The sequence below is a fragment of the Rhodotorula toruloides genome, assembly GCF_000320785.1.
Source record: "Rhodotorula toruloides NP11 unplaced genomic scaffold Scaffold2, whole genome shotgun sequence".
NCBI classification, from domain to species: Eukaryota; Fungi; Basidiomycota; class Microbotryomycetes; order Sporidiobolales; family Sporidiobolaceae; genus Rhodotorula; species Rhodotorula toruloides.
In genome coordinates, this window is record NW_015622962.1 from 759981 (window position 1) to 773937 (window position 13957).

General features: G+C 61.3%; 7 protein-coding genes across 7 annotated transcripts in view; 4 read left to right on the forward strand and 3 right to left on the reverse strand.

The window, feature by feature from the left end:
• The window catches only part of RHTO_02982 (MFS sugar transporter), a gene marked incomplete at both ends in the record, with an annotated part of 2195 nt that extends 309 nt beyond the window's left edge, over positions 1-1886 (forward strand). Inside the window, 7 exons of the mRNA XM_016416654.1 lie at positions 31-300; positions 389-772; positions 897-927; positions 997-1300; positions 1362-1428; positions 1498-1553; positions 1623-1886. Coding sequence (XP_016276373.1) covers positions 31-300; positions 389-772; positions 897-927; positions 997-1300; positions 1362-1428; positions 1498-1553; positions 1623-1886 — 1376 coding nt within the window. The remainder of the gene's footprint in view (positions 1-30; positions 301-388; positions 773-896; positions 928-996; positions 1301-1361; positions 1429-1497; positions 1554-1622) is intronic.
• A 414-nt stretch (positions 1887-2300) lies between these two features.
• On the forward strand, positions 2301-4437 carry RHTO_02983 (C6 transcription factor; the record flags this gene model as incomplete). The annotated part of the gene is made up of 5 exons (XM_016416655.1): positions 2301-2363; positions 2419-3159; positions 3216-3734; positions 3792-3883; positions 3945-4437. 5 exons carry the CDS (start codon positions 2301-2303, stop codon positions 4435-4437), a joined length of 1908 nt encoding a protein of 635 aa, XP_016276374.1.
• A 65-nt stretch (positions 4438-4502) lies between these two features.
• On the reverse strand, positions 4503-6293 carry RHTO_02984 (Rieske [2Fe-2S] domain containing protein; the record flags this gene model as incomplete). Its single annotated transcript, XM_016416656.1, has 5 exons — positions 4503-4729; positions 4819-5081; positions 5173-5650; positions 5729-5986; positions 6077-6293. 5 exons carry the CDS (start codon positions 6291-6293, stop codon positions 4503-4505), a joined length of 1443 nt encoding a protein of 480 aa, XP_016276375.1.
• A 126-nt stretch (positions 6294-6419) lies between these two features.
• Positions 6420-8283, forward strand: RHTO_02985 (Etoposide-induced 2.4 family protein; the record flags this gene model as incomplete). Its single annotated transcript, XM_016416657.1, has 6 exons — positions 6420-6593; positions 6689-6835; positions 6927-7067; positions 7127-7251; positions 7311-7424; positions 7482-8283. 6 exons carry the CDS (start codon positions 6420-6422, stop codon positions 8281-8283), a joined length of 1503 nt encoding a protein of 500 aa, XP_016276376.1.
• Positions 8284-8522: 239 nt separating this feature from the next.
• Positions 8523-9776, reverse strand: RHTO_02986 (tRNA-intron endonuclease; the record flags this gene model as incomplete). Its single annotated transcript, XM_016416658.1, has 4 exons — positions 8523-8716; positions 8775-9416; positions 9473-9610; positions 9710-9776. The coding sequence occupies 4 exons, from the start codon at positions 9774-9776 to the stop codon at positions 8523-8525; spliced, it is 1041 nt and encodes a 346-aa protein (XP_016276377.1).
• A 126-nt stretch (positions 9777-9902) lies between these two features.
• On the forward strand, positions 9903-12074 carry RHTO_02987 (uncharacterized protein; the record flags this gene model as incomplete). The annotated part of the gene is made up of 4 exons (XM_016416659.1): positions 9903-10817; positions 10878-10986; positions 11044-11297; positions 11355-12074. The coding sequence occupies 4 exons, from the start codon at positions 9903-9905 to the stop codon at positions 12072-12074; spliced, it is 1998 nt and encodes a 665-aa protein (XP_016276378.1).
• A 65-nt stretch (positions 12075-12139) lies between these two features.
• Positions 12140-13891, reverse strand: RHTO_02989 (actin-binding protein; the record flags this gene model as incomplete). The annotated part of the gene is made up of 6 exons (XM_016416661.1): positions 12140-12657; positions 12713-12854; positions 12935-13108; positions 13163-13297; positions 13363-13582; positions 13662-13891. 6 exons carry the CDS (start codon positions 13889-13891, stop codon positions 12140-12142), a joined length of 1419 nt encoding a protein of 472 aa, XP_016276379.1.
• Positions 13892-13957: the final 66 nt, after the last annotated feature.

Genomic DNA, 13957 nt, shown 5'->3' on the forward strand with positions numbered 1-13957 from the left:
GAGGTTTTCTCACCTTCTTCCCACTTGCAGACCTCGGCTGCATCATCGGATGCTTCGTTGGCGGATGGGTCGCCGACCGCTTCGGCCGCATCAATGGCATCTTGGGCGCAGCGATCTTCGCCATGATCGGTGGAGCTCTCCAAGCGGCGACCCAAAACTCCGCCTTCATCCTCGGCGCTCGCGTTGTCACCGGCCTCGGAACGGGCGCACTCACGGGCATCGTCCCCGTCTACTGCTCGGAGGTCAGTGGTAAGGAGCACCGCGGCCGGATGCTAGGTTATGTGTTCATTGCGAACTATCGTAAGCCGTCCTCGCTCTCCTCCCTCGCTTCTCCCTCCCTCGTCCCTTCCCGGGGCAGAAAACGTACTGATCCCTGACGCGCACACAGTGGGTATCTCGATTGCCTACTGGCTATCGTTTGGACTCGCCTTTGTCGACCACGGTCTTTCTGCCGTGCGGTGGCGATTCCTCCTCGCCTTCCAATGCATTCCCGCCATCCTTCTCGTCGCCGGCATCCGCCTCCTTCCCGACTCGCCGCGTTATCTTGCTTCCGTTGGTCGTCACAGCGAAGCTCGCGAGGTCCTCGAGCACATCCGTGGTGGCAGCTCGGCAGAAACCGATGCGGAACTGCTCGCCATGGCCGAGGAGGCGCAGTACAACAAGGGCACATCGGTCGTCGAGTTCTTCAAGATCCTCGTCGGCAAAGGCAGCACCTCGCTCCACCACAACGTCGCTCGCCGCGCCTGGCTTTGCATCTGGCTCCAGATCATGGGTAAGTTGCGACCGTATCTTCGCTCCTCCCACTCACCGTCTATCAAAGGACTATCTGCGCCTATCTCCTTCTTCTCGCAGACGACGCTGACTCTTTCCTCTTCCTTTCCTGTGCCTGCCCTCAGCTTCATGGACTGGTATCACCGCTGTGACAGCGTGCGTTTCTGCCTAGCTTCGCCTCCGCTGTCTTGGACGTGACGCGACGCTGACAAGCATTGTGAACAGCTACTCGCCTGTCCTCCTCTCGCAAGCCGGCTACTCGAGCATCAAGCAGAACGGACTGGCGGGTGGCTTGAACACGATCGGCATCGTCGGGACCATCACCTCGGCCTACGTCGTCGACCGTTACGGACGTCGCTCGTGCCTTATGGTCGGCGCACTCGGACTCGCCATCGTCAACCTCGTCGCGGCCTCGCTGTACGAGGCGTCCCTGCACAATCCCTCGATCTCGGCGAGGATCGCCCCTGCCGCCGTTACAATGCTCTTCCTCTTCAACCTGGTCTACGCTTCGACCTGGGGAACCATCGCTGTGAGTCCTCGCCCCTTGTCTCGAGTCAAGAGTCCTCGCTTACGCTCGCTCTGCTGTCCAGTTCCTCATCCCAGCTGAAATCTTCCCCAGCGAGATGCGTTCGCAAGGAAACGGCTTCGGCATCTCTGGTTGGGGAAAGTCCGACTCATGTCGCTTCGTTCTTTCCCATCAGCTGACCTCCGGTTCGTCGCTCGCAGCCATCGGTGTCGGCTGGACCGTCCTGATCAACCCGATCATGTTCGGCAGCATTGGCGTGAGTCGTCTCCATCTTAAACACCTGCATCTATGCCACGAATCATAGACTGACGTCTTCTTCGCGCAGTCCCGCTCCTACTTCCTGTTCGCCGGCCTGAACTTCCTCTGGATCCCCATCATCTGGCTCTTCTACCCCGAGACCGGCTTTGGCCGCAATCTCGAGTCCCTCACGCACCTCTTCGACGGCGGCGCGTTCAATTGGCAGATGGAGGCAGCCTACCGTCGCGCCATCGAGGACCCCGACCGCCCGGTCGACGTCGCCAAGTACGAGGCGGCGGGCTCGCAGCGATTCGTCGAGGACGCGTCGACGGGAACGAGCGAGAAGGTTTGACAAGGAGGCGATGGAAGACAGTCTCTGTAATGGCGGGAAGGGGGATGGAGAGTGAACGAGGATATCGACGTCGGAGACTGCCCCTGTAACAACGCTCAGTGGTCATCCAGTCTTTTCCGCAGCGCCGATCAGAGTCGATTCTGGCTGGACTGTCGCGACAGCAAGCCCCACGACGCGGTTGCGCCGCTGTGAGAACGTCGGGACCCCAGCCGCATGGCTTGGCCATCACCCACAGCCTGCTGCCTCGCTGAACCAAGCTTGCGCTCGTTCTGGCTCCCAGAACAAGCTCAGAGTACGGCCTGCTACCACCGCCAAGCAGTCGCTCGCGCTCCTCCCGCCCCTCGACCTCTCATCAGCTGGGCGAAACGACGACGAGTCTGATAGCTCGATACCGCTCGAGGCGGCCCTTGAGCGATGGAGAAGAGTAGGAAGCGGGTCTCGAGGGCATGCGATTTCTGCCACAAGCGCGGGCTCAAGGTGTGCGCTGTCCTCTTCGTTCGCACCCTCTCCGCTGAATAGGCCGCTCTCGCAGTGCTCGGGCAAGCCAGAAGAGCCGGATGGAGCTTGTTCGTCCTGCCAGAAACATCACGTTGTATGCACCTTCGACAGGCCAGCGAAGAAGCGCGGCCCAGCACCACGACCCAGGCCCACGACGACGTCCGACTTCACTTTTGCCAGCTCATCCTCCGCGCTCTCGACTCCGACTCTATCGACCTACGCAGCGGCACCTTACCCTTCACCCGCGAATGGCTGGCGTCCTCCCGTCCTCGTGCCCGTCTACGCCCTGCTCAAGGTACTCGCTATCTACCACGAGACCGCCTACCCTATCTTCCCCTACTTCGTGTGGCCGGACTTCATCGTCAAGGTCTCGCACGAAGAGCACCTGAACAATCGCGCGTTTTACGGAACGGTTGTTGCTGCAACAGCGCTTGGGCTGGCCCGGATCCGCGACTCGGCTGCATCGACGAATCCTCTGTCGCCGCAAGAAGCCGCAGCCTTGCCGACTCCGGAGCAGCTCTTTGCCGCGGCGGAAGACGCCGTGCCCAAGGACCTCTCCGACGCCGAGGACTTCGATTTTGTCCGCACCACCGCTCTCCTCGCCCTCATCAGCATCCAGTTTGCTCGCCCGCGCAAGCTTCAGCAGCATCTCGGAACATTCTGGACGCTTTGCAGCATCAACCGGTTGCACGACGAGAAGCGATGGGGACAAGGACTATCTCGGATTGAGCGGGAGGAGCGGAGAAGAGTGATCTGGAGTATGTATACCCTCGATGTGCGCTGTCTGGAACTTCTCACCATACGACGAGCTTGCTGACGTTGGCCGCACAGCTGTTCTCGGCGCTATCGTTCGGCGGTGCTCTGCGAAGTCGAGAAGCTTCACTCCTCGTGTCCTTTCCGAGCGAAGCGGACGACGAGATCCTCGTCGGCGGCGACAATTCGGACCCACAGACGACGTCAACCGCCTCCTGGCTAACCGGCTGGAATTTTGTGACGGAGCTGTACAAGACCTTGGAGCACGCCCTCGACTCGCCGGGCAATCGCGACCTGCACATGGACAGCGGCACCGTCACCGCGTCAGCTTTCCTCGACTTCCTCGACACAGCCTACTCGTCACTCCCGCAGGCGTTCAAGGAGATCAGGCCCTTCAGCAAAGACGCGCGACAGGACCGCTTCGGCTACCAAAGCGCCAACATCCTCGTCACGCTGCAAACAATCAAGATGGTCGTCGTCTGTCGAGACCTCACTGACGCGCGACAACGGGATCATGCTGTCCAGATCGCCGAAGCTCTCCTTCGAGACGTCGGCGCCGTTCCGCTCGCCTACTTGCAGGCAATCAGCTCACCCTTGGTCAGCTGCGCATTCCTCCTGATCACGCCGAAATGCGGCTGAACCGTCATGGCGCAGATCCACCATCTTGTCGGCATCTACAAGCTCCTGTTCCCCGTCACGGAACACGCTTTGACGCCCGACCTCTTCATCCGCATCCGCCAGCTCCTGTACATCGTTGAACGATCTCTTCCTTGTTCAGGTGCAGAGCTGACCGCTTACGTCGCGCAGCATCGACATGACCTCTCTCCTGCAACGCCTCCAATCCCGCCTGACGTACACGACCGACGTCGTCCAGCGCTTCCAGTCGCAGATAGCTCGCATGGATGCCGCGCAAGCCATCGGTCTGTCTCGACCAGCTTCGCCTCGCCTCGCCCCTCCCGTCATCCCGTCCGCATCGACCGCGCCGACCGCATCTTTTGCTTCTACGTCCACCTCCGCGTCACATATTCCCTTGCCCTCCGTCCGCTCGCAGGACAACAACCCCGCCTTCAGCGTCGCGCCACCCTACGACACAGATCTCCTCGCAGCTCCCCTCGACGTCCCGTGGGAATCGGCGTTTGAGTTGCAAGACGTCTTTTCCGACTGGCCTTTCGACTTTGACACGAGCTGGATTGGCGTCGAGAACGGGTTGGAAGGGATGCACTTCGGCAGCATGCAGCAGCCGGTGGCGGGTCCAGTCTTCAGCGGGCAGCAGCAGCATGAGGGCGGGGACTGGCAGTAGTTTCTGCATCCTGCATTTCCATGCTTCGCACAATATAGTGGCAACAACACAAGCGCCTAGATAGTCTACGCTTCTAGCTCGACTTTCGCCTTTGCCTCCTCCGTTCTCACGAACCCTCTCCCCTTCAAATCCTCGTACCAGTCCTTGCCTAAGCCCGCCTTCTCCCGATCATCTTCGTTGAAGGGACCTCGGACGGCGCCGTAAAAGTGTTCGGCGACTTGAGCGCGGAAGAGGGCGACGGGGTCGGCGGGAGGGGAGAGGGCGGCGCAAAGCCGGGTGAAATGGCGGTGGCCTGGAGAGAGCAGATGGCGACATTGTCAGCGAAATTTCGGGACTCGAAGAGCTAGAAGGGCGTCAAGATAGTGCAAGGGCCAAACCCACCCGCTGCGACGTGCGTCAACTCGTCGGCGTGAATCACCTCCAACACCTCCGCCGTCCGTTCGTCTCCCGCGTTCCTACACCGCTTGATCTGCGTCGGATTTGTGTCGAGTCCGCGAGCTTCATGGACAAGGGCGACAATCGCGAGCCGCGCGAAAAGCGAGTGTGAGGTTTGGAGGGCGGATTCCCACAGGCCGGCGTGGACCGGAAGGGAGCCGTAGGGCGTGCCGAGTTCGTCGAGGCGCTCGGCAAGAAGGGAGAAGTGCCTGTCGAGAGCGAGTGTCAGCCTCTCATGTCGCGAAGACTCGAAGGTCAGCCTCTCAAGTCGCTAAGGCTCGAAGGAAGGCTCCGACGCACTTCGCCTCGTCCTCCGCAACCTTGAGAAAGTCCGCCACAAACTCCCAGCCCATCTTCTTCCCCTTCTTCCCCTCCGGATCGCCGAGTCTCCAGCCGTGAAAGCGCGCGATGTGGTCGACAGCAAGGTCGATCGCCCAAAGCTCGATGTTCGCCAGCGAATGCAGCATCCTCGCTCGACTCGCCACCGTACCGCCCTTTCCCAGCGTCTTGGTCTTGCCAGACGCGACCACTACCGTTGAAGGAGCGCGGTATGGCTCGTAAGGGTGAGGCGGGTCGGTCGAGGAGTCGGCGAGGCGGGTGAGCGAGCCTGAGCGGAAGAGCGAGACGAGTGTGCGGGTTAGGGAGACTTTGAGCGCGGGAGTGGGAGCGAGGAGGATGGCGCGACAGTAGGAGACGATGGTGAGCGGTTCTGAGACGGGATAGCCAGTGAGCGAGAGAGAGGAAAGGTCTGGTGTCGAGTCGAAAGATTTGGCGAAGCCTGCATGAAGGGCGGGTGAGCCAACGCTCGTACAAACGCAGAAAGAAGCACAGAGCTGGCGAGACAGTGCCGACTCACGCTCAGACACCGCTCGCAAGCCGATAACCCGGTAGTCGTCGCCTACGTCGCCTGGAGCCTCCATCCACAACTCTCCATTTTCGCGCACCTCTAACCGGTACGTGCAAGCCTTCATGCCGGTCGACGAGTGGCCGCCAAGGAGGTCGAAGTCGTATTCGTGGTGCGGGCAGAGGATGAGCGGCCCCCGTGATGGGTGGTTGTCTCCGTCCTCTCCATCTCGATCGTCTCCGTCATTGAACAAGTCCTCGATGTCGCCCTCTACGAAGCGACATGTCAGCCTGGAGCGTAATCGAGCTGCGAGGGAGGGAAAAGGCTGGAGGCGAGAGCAGGAGGAGGTCGAGGACGCACGTTCGAGCGGCAGTCCGAGATGCGGGCACTCATTGGCGATGCTGTACCACTTTTCCACGCCACTAATTGCGCCTGGAGGCCGTGGTTGGCGGTAAATCAATAAAGAGAGATGAAGTTCAGGTCGCGTCCAGCTGCGGAGAGTGACGACCCAGCGGTGCGAATCTTGCAGCTTGGCGGTGTCTCCAACATAGACGACGCCCTCTGGAGCTTGCACCATCTCCTGCGAAGCGTTGTCGGCGAAGTGGTCAAGTCCAACCTGCGACCACGTCTGTTCGAGTCCTCCACAACACCCGCTGTCCGCCTGCAGGCTCAGCTAGGGTACAGGCATTACGGTAGACACGCCATGAGCTACTACCAGCGCGGCCACTCGAAGCAGGACTCGTTTGCGGGAGGAGGAGGCGTGGTTCCGCCGCTGTCGGCGACCAACACGCTCGTCCTGCAGGCTGGGTTCGCGATACAGGGCATGGGAGACGCGATGAAGCTGCAGGTGGCTGGCGAGAAGCTCACGGGCGACCGGGTGCGTGTCGTCTGCTCGCTCGTTCCCCTCCTCGACGTGACGTCTCGCATCACTTCCGATGCACGCGCTGACCAGGCCCATGCGTGCGCACACAGATCGTTCAGGCCAACGTACTCAAGTCCAGCGTCATCCAGGGCATCGTCCTGTTCTCTGCGCTCGTCATCAAGCCCATCCTTCGGCGCGCAGTGGGGCTGCGAGCGGGCGAGGGAATCACCAGCAGTGTCATCCTCTTCGGCTTCCACGTGCGTGCCACACTTCTCCCGAGATGCCGTGGGAGCTGGCGACGCGAGCCGAGCTGACGAGGCTTGAACCGCCTTGTGTTCGCGTCCACAGCTCTTCTGGCTCTACCCTCTCGCCGCCGCCGCAACTTACTACTCTGGCCTGTTGCGTCCAACGCAAGAGACGGACAAGCGGAGCGTACGTGGGGGAGGAGGGATGGACAACAAGGGTATGGCGGTCAGGATCGTCTCCGAGGTGCGCTTCAGTCACGCGCTCGTTGCGCTTGAAACCGACTGAGCTGCGCACTCCCGCAGAGCTACCGCACGCTCGTCACCCTGAATTACTTCCTCTTCTTCTACGCCCTCCGCATGATCCCCTTGCTCGGCGCACCGCTCTCGTTCGCCTACGCCTCAACTGTCGACGCCTACTACTGCTTCGAGTGCGCGTATTCCCTCTCTGTCTGTGAACGAGATTTCTGACGTTGTGCCTATGCTTCAGAGGACATTGGGTCAAGCAAGGCTGGTCTTTCGGCGACCGCGTCCGGCAGGTTGAACAGCGCTGGGCGTACGCAGTCGGCTTTGGATTCCCCATCACGATTCTCTCATGGTGGTCGTGCGTCTCCTCCCCTCGTTACACTCTGCGTTCGTGGCTGACTCGTCTACTGCACAGCTCCGACCCGATTGTCAACCTCGCCGTCTTTGCCCTTCTCTACCCCCTCTTCTCCCTTACTTCGACCGTCGCCATCCCGCAGCCGCTCGACCCATCCTTCCCCGGTTCAGCGTCTTCCAAAGCTCCCTCTTTCCTTCACTCCGCCTCAGGCCTCGGCTACGGCTCGATCTCGATTGCTGCGGCTGAAGGAGGTGAAGAGTCACGCGGCAGGAAGGGCAGCGCTTACGTCCCTGTCAGGATCAGGGTACTCCTCGTGGCGGAGATGGTGTACGGCGCGCTGACGGCGGCTTTCGGCGCGGGAGGTGGAGCGGGAGGCGGGCGGAAGAAGGACGCAGGCATGGGACATGGCATGGGAAGGGGAACGCCGAGTCGAGGAGGAGCCAGCGCGTACGGCGCAGCGGCATCGAGCTTCGACTCGTCAGCATACGGCGGAAACGCGTCATCCTCACACGACACCTTCGCCTCCAACAACCCCTACGCCGCCACGACTCCCTCGCGGTACAGCGCCGAGTCGAACCCGTACGGCCCGCCCGCCGGGTCCGCATCCGCCTCGACTTACGCTCCGTCCCCCGCATCCGCCTACGGTACCCCCGGCGTGTCAGCAACTCCTCCTCGCCGAGGCTACGCCGCGGTCGACCCGAACTCGAATGTCGCTGAGCTGAGTCCCGGTGGCTCGATGTACCAGCAGCAGATGAGCCCCACACGTGGCGGTCAGGCTGGAATGGGAGGGTATGGCGGAGACAGGGCGCTCGACTCGTATATCCGGCAGGCTGGCTTGCGCGGCAAGAACAAGGGCGACTAGGCAGCAGCGTCACACGCATTTGTCGGCGCAGCTAAGAGCTGATCAACATCTAGAGACACTTTCCGAGATTGCAGCCCCGCCAGAAGGAGGGTGAGCACAGTCTCCCATCTATCGTACATCTCCTTCTCCCTCCTCTCTCCTTCGCGTAGCAGTAGCAGTGCAGCGCACGTATTCTCCACGTTCCGATGATCGAGAGACTACGCTTGCGAGATCTGCTCGATGTTGCAACGTCTACCCATTCAGCCAAACGCAGCCCACTCGAGACTCGCATAGACGACCTGCTGCTTGTCCGCATCCCAGCTCGCAAGGAGGTGCGCCTTCTTCACCGCTGTTGCAAGTCGGCCGTATGCGACGATGTCGAGCGGCATGATCGTAGTTGACGGAGTCGAGAGGACGGTGAGGGTGAAGTGCGAGTGGTAGCGCAGTTGATCGCCTGCGAGCGAGGAAGCGTGAGCGGCACATCGAGAACGAATACGAGTATCAGCGCGCACCTGGATAGACAAGGAAGTCGCCTCCGAACCGCAAGCCGCCGCCCATGTAGTATCCCTTGCGCCACAGGTCCTCAAATACCCTGCACCGGGATTCTTGCAGTGTCGTCTCAGGGTAATTCCACAGCCCACCCTCCTTTGCCTCGTCAAGAGTGGTGTAGGTGACGGAAGGCGAGGTCGGGTCGTACCAGGGAAAGGAGGCAGATCGGGGCTCGATGATGATGGTGTAGGGGACGTTCGAGATGTCGGGCTTCTGCGAGTCGACGTCTGAAGGCGAGGGAGCGGAGATGGGCGGATGAGGCGATGTCGAGCTTGTTGCAGCCGCTGGAGGGCCCGTATTCGCCTCTCCCTCCTTCAAGTCGGGCACAAAGACCTCCAGCCGTCCTTCCGCTTCTCCGCCTTCTTCTCGCCGCTTGGCTTGCGCCGCCTCCTTCCGTTTCCGTCGCAACTCCTCCTTCTCCCTACGCTTCTTCTCGATCTTGTCCCGGTGCAACGCCTCCATCTCTCGTTTCCGCTCCTGCTCTGCTGCGTAGGACGCTTCTTGTTGCGACTTGATCGCTGCTGTGCGAGAGGCGTGGTAGGAGGCGGATTGAGAGGCGGTGGGAGGGTGGTGAGCAGCGCGGTCGTCGACAAGGACGGCCAAGTCTGCGGAGCGAGCTCGTCAGGAAGGCCGGATTTGGAGGGAGACGTGTTACACTCACTGTTCCTGACTAGCAGGACGACCTCTTCCGGCAGCAAGACGAGAGGGAGGCCGAGAAAGACGTTCTGCTGGGTAACCTGAGGGAGGGTGCCGTGAAGCTGGCCGACGACATGGTGCTGCACTCGTAGTCGCTGGATGTCTGCGAAGGGAGTGTGCGTGTCCGCTGGTGAACCTACAAGTCCCCACGCCGCCTCGCAAGCCCGCCAGCTCCTTGAATGATGAGAAGGAGGAGACGGACCGTTCAAGTCCCACAAGTACGCGCGCTGGTTCGACACGAGCAGTCGGATAGGTTCTTCCGCAGCCATAGCGAGCACTCTAGCCAGTCACAACCGTCTCAAGCGGTATCAAGGGGAGTCGTCGGCAGCAGCTCATCTCTTTCGCGCATGCACTCTCCTCCATTCCGCTAAACTCGCTTGTGAGGGCTTGAGACGATGCCCACGACTCGCTCGAAGGGCTTGGAGCCCTACATCGACGTCCCAGCGCCGCGGCACTCGGCTCGCACCACTGGCATCGTCCCTCAACATCCGCCCAAGCCTGTACCCAAGAAGGTCAAGCGCAAGACGCTGGCTGCTGCTACTGCTCCGAAGAAGACTGCTCCGCGTACTGGCACCGCGGTTGAGGCTGCAGAGGCGGGAGGAACGGGCGGGACGAACGCAGACGGCGAGGAGGGTAATGGGAGCGAGGACGAGGAGGACTCCGGTTCCGAGGTTGAGCGCATGTTGACGTCGCCGGGCAAGACGCAGGATGGGAAGGGCAAGGCGTCGGAGAGGACGGCCAGGCGGGACACGACGGCCGTTCCAGAAACGGAGAATGAGGGTGAGGGCGCGGCTTTCGAGGAGCTGCACCGAAGTCAGCGGGCTGCGCGGACCTACGGGAAGAAGGGGGTCGCGGCAAAGGGCAAGGAGAAGGCGGTCGAGCCGGTGGAGGAACCTGAAGAAGTGAGCGAAGACGAGGAAGACCAGCTCGAATCCGACAATACCGCTCCTCCCGCCGCCGCCCAGAAGGAGAACGCCGCTCCAGCTACCGCCACATCAAAGCGCGGTGCCCGCGCTCCGCAAAAGAAGCGGAAGGCGTCACCGAAGAAGCGAGTCACACCTCGACGTCGCGAACCTTCGCAAACTCCGCCTTCCCCCAACACTCGTCGTACGCCCGCGCAGCGCGCCGCCTTCGACAGTCTCAGTGATTCGGGCGCTGGTGACGAGGAGGAGGAGATGAAGCAGGGATTCTCGAATCCACCGCAGATCTTCCAGCATCGCTCCGACGGAGGCTGGACGCCCGACAGGATCTGGCTGCATCACGAGTGGAAGAAGGAGGGCAAGCGGGACAGGATCGTCAAGTATATCAAGGTGCGTTCAGCGGTATCGGCTATTTGCGCTCGCAGCTGACTGGGCTCACTGCGGACGCAGGACCACGGCGGCAAGGTCGTAACGAAAATGCACAACGCCGACTTGGTGATACTGCCGCCGTACTACGAGGACTGCTACGCCCAGTTGTACTCCGACTCGCTTCGTTGCGGTGCGCATCACTGCACCGCCCGGTGTAACCGTGGTACTGACGCTTCCCGACTAGCAGATGCCGTCCCGATCACCTACCCGTGGCTGAAAGACTGCTCAGATCGCAGCTACGCCGAAGATCGCCCAACTCGCCTCGAGCCGCTGAAGTACGTCGCTTCTGCGCCAACCAAGCGCGACAATCGCTCGAGACGGTATCGCCGGCTCAACCAGGTCGAGAAGGACAAGATGGCCGAATTCTACGCGTTACTGCAGGCTGGCAAGATGGGTCGCCGCGAGTTGTCGGAGCGGATGGAGCGCCTTCTCTACGACCAGGTGCGCTCGCATCTGCTCGTCCTCGTCAGCCGGTGCTGACTCTTTCGCTACCTGCAGACCGGTCGCACGAGGTCAGAATACAGCGCGCTCCTCGACGAGTACGAACATCAGATCAAGGGGCTTGCCAAGCGTCTCCCGGATCAACGGCGAACCGACAGCCAGCTCTTCAACAACGACGCAACCGACTCCGACGCTCCATCTCCGCACGCACAACCTCCTCGCAAGCGCCGACGCACCTCTTCCGCCTCCGGCAACGTCGACCCGGCGCTCGACTACACGACCCTGCACACACAGCTCTCGCTCGCGTACAAGCGCCCTCTCCCGCTCGTCGAGGCGATCAGCCTCTCTTGCAGCCTCTTGATCGCCCGCGCCGAGAGGGTCCTTGCGGCGCTGGAGGAATGGGAGATGGCGACGATGGAGCTGCCCGTCGAGGAGGCCGTGGCGGGCGAGGCGGCGGACAGGTTGTTGGAAGAGGTCGGACCGATCTGTTGGGGCCCAAGGACGGACAAGGATATCGTCAAGGGGAAGAGGAGCTTGGAGGAGATTGCAGAGCGGCGCGGGAAGACAGTTGAGGAGGTCGAAGACAGGCGGGAATTTCTCGAGGCGCTTGGCGAGGATGACCGACTGGGATGGTTTCCGAACGAAGTGGGGCTCAACCGCGTACTGGAGGAACGTTTGGAGGAAGAGTCGGAAGGAGGCGGAGGGCAGTCTGGAGCGGAGGAAGGAGATGAGGAAGAGCTGTTCCCGCTTGTTGTTCCGGGCGCGATGTCTGCGTAGCGATTTCCGTACATGTTGTAGGCAGTCCTGTTGCATGTCTAATGTTCTTTCACGCCGCCGCTAGCCTACACCTGTGCGCCCGCCTCCTCCGCTGTAGCCTCGAAAGGCTTCCTCCACCTGCCCTGCATCCACACCCTGAACATCTTAAGCTGCCTCTTGCGGTTCAAAAGCAGCCGCCGGTCGACGCCAAGCTGGAGGAGGTCGAACCTGTACGGCGTGAGCGACTCGCCTGTGCGGGACGATGTTGGGGAGGTCGAGGGAAGCGCGGCGGAGGTTGTGGATGTAGAGATGGCGCCGGAAGCGTCTTCGGTCAATGTTGTAGTCGTGAGGAGACCTGTAGCGGCTTCGAGGGCGGCGTCGGTCGAGTCAGACTCGGGGAGAGACGTGTATGTGGAGTCGCGAGGTGTTGTATCTGTGCGTTCTGTATCTGTTGTTCGTGTTGTTCCTGTTGTCGATGTCGAACCGAAAGATGTAGCGTCACCCGGTGTAGCGCTGCTAGGTGTAGCGTCGGAGGGTGTAGCGGCGCCGGCTGTAGCCTCCTTCGCCTTCTGCCTGACCCCTCCAAACAGGTAAACCAGCTCGTCTGCGCGTTCAGGCTGTCAGTGCGCGTACTGAGCGCATGGACCGACACAACGCACCCCGCTCGAAGAAGTACACCCTCGTGTTGTCGCCGCGAACGTATAACCCGTCCTGCATTAACCGGTTCGCCTTGAACCGCAGCTGGGCGAGGTCGTTGCGGCCGTAGTCGCGGAAGAGGAGCACGCCTCCTGGCTTGAGCATCTGCGAGCCAACACATAACTCGCACATCAGCAACTGTTCCTCCAAAGAGGCGAGTGACTGAGGGAAGAACCGCAAAGCACCCGATAGGCATTCTCGACCGCCCTCGCCCACTCATCCGGGTGCAGCGCCGAAAAGACGAAAATCATGGTCAAGACGTCGACCGAATTTGGCTCGACAGTTGGAGGAGGACCGGCGGGGGACGAGAGGTCCCAGACCTCGCAGGTTAGGTGGGTTGGGTCGAAGGAGGGATGGTTCTGTGCGAGAGGAGTCAGCGAGAAGAAGGCGGGAAGAGATGGAGGGATGCGCACCTTGACAACCGAGACAGCCTCCTTCGAATAGTCGTAGCCGTGCAAGTCGAGCTTCGGGTTCTCGTTCGCCGCGAGGAGGGGGAAGAGCGTACTGCCGTTGCCGCATCCAAGCTCGACAATGCGTTTCGGGCCAGCCTGCGAGCGCAAAGATGAGGTCAGTTGGCAAGGCAAAGCATGGAAAGAAACGAGCGCGAACGCACATCCGCCTTGAGGCACTCTGCCAACTCAGGGAACTCGGTCCTGAGCCATGCACGGTCCTTGAAGAAGTTGTCCTTGTTGTGGCGGTAGAAGACGTCCCATTGCGCAGCGGGGTCGGCGTTGAACTTGTCCTGGAGGTGTTGCGGGACGGGCGAGTTGCGCTGCTTCTCGAGTGCCGACTGGGCGAAGCGCTCTTCCTCCTCTCCCCACTCGACCTGGTCCCTGTGTGTCATTCGAGCTGGTCAGCATGCTTCCTTCACGAATCAATCGCCTTTCTAGAGAGGGGGACAAGGTTGCTCACCATGCGTTGTGGGTCCACGGGTCCCTCCCTTCCTCCAGCCGACGCCCTCCGTTGCGCGACGGTGCTCCCTCGATTAGCTCCTCCGCCACGAGCTGGTCTGCGAGGAGCTGGGGCTGTTTGCGGCGCGCTGGTTGCGGTGCAGGAGAGGCGAGTGCAGTAGCAGGAGCAGGAGCTGCGGCGACCGCGTGTTCAGCTGGCATGGCTTTTTCGGTGTTTCTCGTGTCAGTCATAGCGTTTCTAGCGTTGCTCGAGCGGTGAGAGGGTGTAGACGAGGGCAAGGCCTCCTCGCCAACTTT